This window comes from Quercus lobata, chromosome 7 (genome assembly GCF_001633185.2).
Source record: "Quercus lobata isolate SW786 chromosome 7, ValleyOak3.0 Primary Assembly, whole genome shotgun sequence".
Lineage (NCBI taxonomy): Eukaryota > Viridiplantae > Streptophyta > Magnoliopsida > Fagales > Fagaceae > Quercus > Quercus lobata.
In genome coordinates, this window is record NC_044910.1 from 48,216,797 (window position 1) to 48,226,002 (window position 9,206).

Below are 9,206 nucleotides of genomic sequence, written 5' to 3' on the forward strand. Positions count from 1 at the left end.
CATTTGTTTGTATTGTTACATGGTTTAAAAATATCTAGATATTTGTTTGAAAATCAGACATTGTCACAGTGGCTGAATATATATCTTGTCCAAAATGTTTCTAACTCTCTACTTTCAAACATGAAATGTTTTGGGTATTGAGTTTTAAATAAGAATCTTGTTAACAGTATCTTTAAGACAATTATTAATAAATTATTTTTAAAAACTTTGAAAGTACTTTTATGAAAAATATAAAAAGTCATATAAAAACAATGGTTGAATATATATCTTTTCCAAAACGTCTCTAACTCTTAACTTTCAAACATGAAACGCATGGGTATTGAATTTTAAATAAAGATCTTGTTAACAACTTAACGGTACCCTTTAGAGCAATTGTTGATAAATTGAGTTACGAAATTTGACACTACTTTTATGAAAAATATAAAAAATCATTAAAAAAATTAATTGTTTTTTATTTCCCCATAAAAAATTTGTACAAATTTTCTTAAATCAATGTCCTTAGGTCATCTATTAAGTACTTTTCCCTTTAAATAATAACTGTCTCAAAGACATTGCGGGATTCATTAGACTACTCATTTATCCCCAACTGCACTGTCTTACGTTGCATTTCTTAACTTAAAGATTATGGAACTCGAAACCTCTCTCTAGCAGCCTTACGCATAGTGTGTCAGACTCAAATTCCCAAACATATAACGACAGAACTTTGATGGATCATCAACCATGCATGTTCCACGCGAACCCCACTTAGGGGAACCTAAAAAATTATCTCAATAATAAAGCTGATTGACGCTTTGTTTTGTATTGCTAAGAACTCTATATGAAAATCTAGTTGGTTTGATATTTTGTAGTAGATTTGGTAACAAATTAAGAGATGCACTAGACAACTGTAAGTCGTTAAGGAGAACTGACCACCATTGAGATCACACCAACCATTCTAATCCCAAATAAGTACGATTCTAAAGCTTGATTTTCCCAGTCTGGTATGATGTTGATATACATATTGCATAAAGAAAAATTATGAATCTTCGGTCACCTCTGATAATGGTTTAAATTTAAAGGACAGGGTCAACGGTTAGGAATATTGTACCTAAAAAGAAAAGGTTCAACAGCTAAGAAAGCCTAGAGCAATTTTAGTTTTTAATTTAAATGTAGTGTTTACACACAATGTTAAAGGGTAGTGATGTTTATACTTATAGGCCAAAACTTAGGGTTTTGATGATGTAACCTGAGACTAGAGCAGGGCTGGTTCCACTTGAAGCCTAGAACCTCCTGAACTGGGAAAAAAAATTTATATATAATATTTTTCTTTGATCCCCTAAAATTATAATTAAATTTTTTTTAAACCCAGCGGAAATAAGTTTGAATATGATCTTCTTAACAATATCTTGGCATTTTCAAATGCAAAAAGAAGCCAACAAAAAACCAATTTGATCTAAAATTTGGAAAGAAAAAAAAAATTTAATCAACTCAACAACAAAGCAAATTTAGATCTTAACAAATTTGAAATAAGTCAAACAAATGGGAGATGAGTAGATCAATGATTACTTGGTTGTATATATTGAAAGAGATGTAACTTGTAGGGTTGATAATAAAGATATCATGCAATGATTTCAAAATATGAAAAAGGCAATTGTAAAACTTCATATATTTGGGTTTTTCTTTTTTTCTTTTTTTTTTTTTTTTGTGATATATATATTTAGATTCTCTTTTATTTTATATTTTGTAGAATTTATGCTTTTTATTGACCTCTAGAAAATAATCCTAAAGCCGGAAGTGGACTAAAGAAAGTCAGATGAGAGTTTGTGCAAAATTAGGCTTTTGTGTAAAATTAGGGAGCAATTAATGTAAAATGAGGTGGAGAGTGAGTGAAGAGAGAGAAAGAAAGGGAGAGAAAAATAAAAACAGGGTTTGATTTTTTTTTTTTTAATTGTGTAGCGAGTGAAAAGAATCGCTAGGTCTGGCAAGGAAACAACCCTACGTTAAAATTGTGGGTTAAAATACTGAGATTGATGCGTGAGTTTTTTTGAGCCTTTAGCTACATATTTGCTGAAATATTAAAATAGCTACACTGATGTGAATGCTATTATTATATAATATAAACACCAAAACTCTAAAACTATGGGCCGCCCACATAGGCGATTATTTGGTTCTTCCTATGTGCTCAAACTCCAACAGTATATATGTTGTATTTATCTATCTCCTATTTCTATATTAAAATATTCAGCTCTAAATTATGGTTTAACTCAAGGCATATCGTGGGTTCTAGTTAACTCAACTGGTAAAATCTCTGATGGTTGAATAAGAAATCTGAGGTTTAATCCCCGCCTACACCAAAAACCAATTGGCATCTTGGTCTGATGATAAAGAGCTATCATCAGGACCATAAAAAAAAGCTCAACTCTTCCAAACACAGACTCTATCGTCTCCTCCTTCCTCAACTTTACCTTGATGTTTCAATAGTAGTGGCAAGACACTCTGCGTTTTCGAATTATTGTTCTTAATTTTGTTCCGCGTTTATTTTTCCTCACATCAATGATCAAACATTAAAAAAAATTGGTTCTTCAAGGCTTGCATCTGAACTTTGTAAGTTTGTTAAGTTTTCAAACTAGTATAGTGAGATGACTAAGGGTCCATTTGAAAATAGCTTATTTAGCTGAAACTGAAAACTTTTTATTGAAGGTGTAAAAAAAAAAAAAAAAAAAAAAGGTTAAAAGCTAGCTAAATTGTACAATAAAACCCATGAATAATACCAAAAAATGCAATAAGACCCATGAATAGCACCAAAAAGAATTTAAAAACTCAAAATAACTTAACTTTTTATCACATCTCAAACAAACTCTAAATGAGACTTGGAAATATAAAAAGCCAAACGCATTGGAATGTGGTATCACGTGGGTAAGTGGCTGGACTTAGGAGTGGAGAAGCTTCACGATGTATAAAATTATAAATATACAAATATATTTGAATATTTACAAGAAAACCCAAATGTGAATTATTTTTTCCTCAATAACCATCATTCTGATCACTTTATTATGATTTTTTTTTTTTGAAACATTGTAATAAATAAAATTCATTAAATTATATCATTTGACTTAATAATAGTCATAAGTAATATAATTTTTTATTGATATATATATAATAGTAATTCAGAAACAGTATGCCGAAATAAACCTGTACCGAAATATTCCTTTCTAATAGACATACTGGAATGGTATTCACAACATTGTTTTGAATACAAGGCCTACTGTCTTCACTTGTAATGCTATCATCACAAAAATTTCTAAAAAACAATACAAATTGATATTTTAACATTGCAACATTTATTAGATAATTGAATACTAACTTTTATTTAATTTTTTGTTTGATTGATATTTTCCTAGAAAATGTTAATGCTAAAACAAAAAGAACATTAGTAATTTCATATTTCATATTGAATTTTTAAGATTGGAATCCTAATGTGTAACCAAAGAGGTTAGAAGAGTTATATTTGCAAAACATTCATATTAAATAATAAGTCATATTCAATAGCTTTCTCATGCATTGCTCGGGTTAGCAACTAATTAATAATAATGATAGAACCATAAATTATTTTATTATATTTATACAAACTAGTTAATAATAATGTCATTACCACTAAGTTATTATTTAAACTCCATATAGATTTGAAGTTATTATTAGTGTGTAAGAGCATTCACACCAGTCCATTTATAATAGAAAATTGTACAAAATTTACACAATTTTTCCTAAAAATGACCCACATCAGTCCGTATATAATTGTGTAAATTTACAAGTTTACTACAGTAACCATGTAAATTTACACTGATAATATTCATTTTGCATTTAGTTGTTTATTCTTTCTTTAACATATCTTGAGGATGAAGAAGAGTGAATGGTGGTTGTTAAATGTAGTGTAAAATAGATAATCTGATGTGGGGTATTTTGAAAAGTGAGTATATATAATAGAAAAGGTAGGTTCTTATGCTAAAATAGACATAAATTTTTGCACGAGCTAATACAAATGCTCTAAGAGCATTCACATCAAAGGAGCTACAAATTTTAACTTTTGACACCTCAAAAACCTGCTTTATCTATTTTACCACTTTACTTTACAAAACACCCAACATCAATGATTTTATTTTAGCAACAACACATTAAAATAATATAACAACACAATAAAATAATATATCCAACAAAATAAACAACCACCACCGCCACAACCACAACCATTGCTACGGCCACGGAAACCACCACACAACCACCACCACCCACAATTGCAACACCCAACCATCACAATCCCTCCAAATTACAACCCGCCAAACCCAAAACAAAATAACCACCCAAAACCACCATCACTACCTCCCATAAGAGCCACAACCCCTACAAATCAGAACCCCTACCACCCAAAATCCAATCACAAACCCACTAAAACCCAACCACACTCGTTGTCAATCTCATGCGAACTCAACACCACTTTATAAAACAAAGGCATATCATTCAAAAAATGTAGAAAAAACTCACCAACTTGGCCAATACTAATCTGAATTAAACTCAAAACCTCACAAAACACTGAAACCACAACATCACAACTAGCATACTATCATTACCATCAAAAATACCTAATAATTTCTGCGAAATCCACGACTTTCTACTGTCAAGGAACAAAGAAAGAACCTGATTAGGATGAATCTCATCAATGACAACCACACCAACCAATGCATCGACATAAGCCAAAATTGAAAGCTCTCACTCCAATAACCACTCATGACTCTACTACGAGGTCTAAACCTTGAAGCCCTCGATGATCTACCATTGATGGTGAAGCGAAGAAAAATTTGATAAAACCGAGAGATCATTGGAGGAGCTCAAGCTGGGTTAGGGTGAATCAGCTTGGGGGTTTCAAAGGAGGAAAGAGAGTGAGTGATTGAGAGAAAGGAGAGTGAGTGAGAGAATCAAAGAGTTAGGACAAGAGAGAGAGAGAGAGAGAGAGAGAGAGAGAGAGAGAGAGATTATGTGAAGGAGAGAGAAGACAAAGTAAAAAATTGATAACAACAAGCTACAATAAGTTTCTACAAGTAGCAAATTACTATAGCATGTATGCAAAATGTTTTAGCTATAACACCATTGATGTTGGGTGGTTTTTAGTGTTTGGAGGTATAAAATAGCTTTTTAGCTCTTTTACCTCCTTTGTTTGAATGCTCTAAAATGTCATTTCAAATCCAAATATCACTGTGTGAACGAAATCTATGAAACTCAAATCATCATGAGTTGTTAAATTTATATCAAGCAATTTATACTAATAAAGATTCATGGAATTCCTTGATTTTAAATCATCACATCCAATTTAGGGATACCGTACGTTTCTAGGAAAATGGAAACTTTATATAGAATGTCATTTTCATTTTGATCTATCAATAACCAAGGGAAAAATAGGAAGCAGTTTCACATTTTTTTTGCTCAATGAGATCAACTTTATACAATCCTGGCCACTTCTTCATGATCGTCATGGCGAAAATGGAGATAGAAAAATAAAATAAAAAAAAATACCAGTAATTCAGGCATAACTCTCTCTGCCAATAATCTTTACAAAAAGTGTATTTGTTTCTTGTATCTTTCAATGTCTCTATTTATACAAAGGAACGCCATATTGCCATATTCGTCCCTCTAATGAAACAACGATGACAGAAACATCGTCATGGTATCGACGTCGTTCCCCTTGTGGAATATCAAGCAACTCATGGAAGTCTATACCTGCAATATCCCAAGCTCATTGGAGTCAGTTTCTCTCATCATTCTTTCCTGTCTTTTTTTCATTTCTTGTTCACACACACACACACACGCACACAAAAGGCCTTACCAGCTTTCTTTGCTGCTCGAAACAATACTACTTCAATGAGATGTTGTGCAGGATCTCCATCTGGAAATGAAGCAATGAAGGATTCAACCTGAGCAACAGCTTCTTCATTGGTGAAGTATTGGTAAAGTCCATCAGAGGATAGTATCAAGAATCTGTCCTTTGGACCAAGTCTATAATGGTAGAGTGAAGGGCAACATGTAATGTAAGGGGAGGTGCCAATATAGTCGATTCTGAACATCTCCAAGAGTGCATCATTCCACTTGGGCTGCAAAGAAACCAGAGGAATTTGTGATCATCAAAACCAAAGCTAGATCCTACTATTACACAAATATGTGAAGATAGAATTGAATATATAAGACCTTTGCAGATCATTCACATTTCTGACTCAGAACTACCCATAATTGAATAAATTTATGCTAATTGAAGAGGCTTCTAAGCTCAGTATATAGAAGTCACCATCTTTTGACTGGCACAGCTTCGAATTGAGTTCTTATCCAAAAATCCCCAAATTAGAAACCAGGTACATTTGATTAGCATATTTCTAATGTAAATGGTATTTGCTTATAATTTTGATGATCAAAAAAATATTTAAGTTTTTAGATACTAAGCTGCTAAAATATATGTATTTCGCATGCTTGTTGAGGTAATCCCTTCACAAATATGTAAGCTTAGAAATTAGAATACCTGTTTGAGAAAGCCAGCCCCAAAAGCCCGAGTGACCTTCAAATAACCTTTCACCCGATCATTTATAACGGCAGAAGCATCATCAGGATGGTCATTTCTGATTCTTTGAACTTCCTGAAAACCAAAAAGGCCTCTCAGTCATGAAAAAATCCTATAATCAAATAGAGAGAGTACGAACACTATAGTGTAATCATAATAAGAGAGGATCATATTACTGGCAGACAACTAAATTACCTCTTCCTCATCTGTGCTGTGATCCGTAGTGAGCTGAATGGAAATTGAATTTATTATTTTCCCAAATCCGACACCACCCAATATATACTGATTGCTTAAAATTTCCTCATTCATCCGTTTCAAGTCCTGGTGCATTTTCCTTGGCCCTCGATCAAGTTCATCCTCCTGAGCTAACACAGCCCTACTATCCCCCACATTCATCAAGTAAACATCTTCACCCTTCATCAACATTACCAGAACACATGAACCCATCAGAGCTAACTCAGGATTGTTGCTCACCATCTCATCTGCTCTCTCCAAATAAGCATCCTCTGTCTTCCTTAAAGCCTCAGAGAGAGCCTTCAACACCTCTGAATGATTACCTCCAGCTAACCCATCTGGATTTGACTGTTTCTTTAACTTCCTATCAAGCTCTGTAATTTCCCCATCATCAAGTTCAAAATCAAAGCTGCCCACCCTTCCACTCCTACCTTTAGAACGACTATTCCCCTGCTCTCTCTTTATATTAGAATCCATATCTAAATCCAATTCGTCGCTTCCTATAATGTCATTATCCTTATCAGAATTCCTCGTTTGGGATTGATCACCTTCTGCATCTGTGGACTCAACCTTCTTATTCCAAAGCAACCCCTCAAGCTCATTATGCACAGCAGAATAAAGATTAGTAATCAAAAATTCAGGTGCATCAGGACCATTAAACCCATCATAAATTCCCACAAAGAGCCAACCACGTTCCTCAGAAATCACAACCTGAACTCGATCCTCCCCTGCCTTTCCTTGCGCCCATTGAAGATTCTCTCTTTCCATAAAATCTGGACTAACCTCATGATGACCATCATTATATTTCGTACACACATGTCCACAACCACTCACATCACCAATAGTCACACTCACATTCCCATTCATCTTATCCAAATTCGGTTCCTTAACTCCAACAACACTACCTCTTTTAACCAATTTCTTAGTTCGAAACATCCTGGATATTGCTTCCTTAAAATCAAAAATGAAACGTTTACTAGACTTCACTTTACCATTATTTAGTTGTTGTACCTTTTTTTCATGTCCTTTCTCTATAGGATCCGAATTCAAAGGCCCAGAAACGAAACTTTCCATTGGTCCCGACTTGAACCCTCTCTCTCCAGGACCCGAACTCGAAGCCGAACCCGTCTCACTAGTGGAGCACCGAGGCACTGGTTGCAGAGGTGTGGAAGCGAATGACGCGGTACTAGCAAACGATGCGGCACGCTCCACACCAATAGAGGAACCCCACGTGTCCAAGGGCAAAGTTGACAAAGGCGTGGACGTGTTGGCACTCACAGAAGCTCCTGAGATTGTTGGAAACGTAGTCGTTGTGGATGAATAGTCTTCCTCTGAGTTTGAGGAGACCGAGACGCCAGAGAGCCTTGGTTGGTGTTCGGGTTTTGGGTAGCAAAAGGAATGACCGAAGTCCATCACCTCGTCCAGAGGCTCAGACTGGACTAGAGAGTCGTCGTTGTGGCGCTTTGAGAGCTCTCCTGCTTCACCAGCGAAACAGTAATACTCTCTTCCTACATTGTTTCCCATGATAACTCTGTACGTTATATAATGTTACTCTTTCTTGGACTCGTTGTAACTTTTAAGCTCAACCTAGCTAGCGTTAGATACTTAGATTTCGATGTGTTTGTTCATTGCGTCGTTCTGAGTGATATAGAGAGAGAAGATGAAGATGAAGATGATGATGAAGAAGAAGGAGAGCTCAGAAATGAAATCTCTGACATGGGCGAGGAAGAGGAGAGAGTGAGAGAGTTGACTTTAGTTATGGGTAAGTAAGTATGTGTTTGTACTTTGTAGATAATTGTTTAATGTTTTTGAACTATTTTAATGTTAATTTTGTGGTTGACTTTGGATATCTCATATCTAGAGAGTTATCGCGTGCTGTTTCAGAGAATAAGAAATTATATATAGTGGAGTCTTAAAATCTAAGAATCTAATGTCAACTCTTGAAAAGTTGGATAGAGACATATTCTATGATTGAACTATTAGTTCCTCAAAAAAAAAAAAAAAATGATTGTGCTATTAGGATTTGAGTAATGATACTGACCTAATAAGTGATGATGTTCCCATAAAATATAAAATTAAAAAATTAAAAAAAAAAGTGACGATGTTAAGACTATTTTAATTTTTTACGTGAAATTTATAAATTAAAATGTCACTCATCAGTAAAATAAAAATTAAAATTAATTGATTATTTTGTAATGTTAATGTTGTAAAATTTGCAATACCTTTTATTATTTTTTTAATAAATTTCATAACAAATGAGTTAATAAGCTTTTACTAATTCTGAATGGGTAATTCTACAACTACCACCGCACCAATGCGATGGTCACTTCACAAATATAAATTCTTGTAGGATGTGGGAAGAAATGGCTGGAATTCAAATTTTCAGGAAGAAACT

The 9,206-nt window shown here is 33.9% G+C and overlaps 1 protein-coding gene across 1 annotated transcript; it reads right to left on the minus strand.

Moving 5' to 3' along the window:
• Positions 1–5,571: 5,571 nt before the first annotated feature.
• LOC115953914 (probable protein phosphatase 2C 23) lies at positions 5,572–8,567 on the minus strand. The gene is made up of 4 exons (XM_031071741.1): positions 6,773–8,567; positions 6,539–6,652; positions 5,855–6,119; positions 5,572–5,748 (listed from the first exon to the last, which is right to left on the minus strand). The coding sequence occupies exons 1-4, from the start codon at positions 8,333–8,335 to the stop codon at positions 5,621–5,623; spliced, it is 2,070 nt and encodes a 689-aa protein (XP_030927601.1). The 5' UTR covers positions 8,336–8,567; the 3' UTR covers positions 5,572–5,620.
• Positions 8,568–9,206: the final 639 nt, after the last annotated feature.

Excerpts from the sequence above, each read along its gene's own strand:
- LOC115953914 (XM_031071741.1), bottom strand. The coding sequence starts at position 8,335 with ATGGGAAACAATGTAGGAAGAGAGTATTACTGTTTCGCTGGTGAAGCA. Across the intron at positions 6,120-6,538 it reads GGGCTGGCTTTCTCAAACAG|CCCAAGTGGAATGATGCACT; the intron begins GTATTCTAATTT and ends GTTTCTTTGCAG. Across the intron at positions 5,749-5,854 it reads TCGAGCAGCAAAGAAAGCTG|GTATAGACTTCCATGAGTTG; the intron begins GTAAGGCCTTTT and ends GGGATATTGCAG.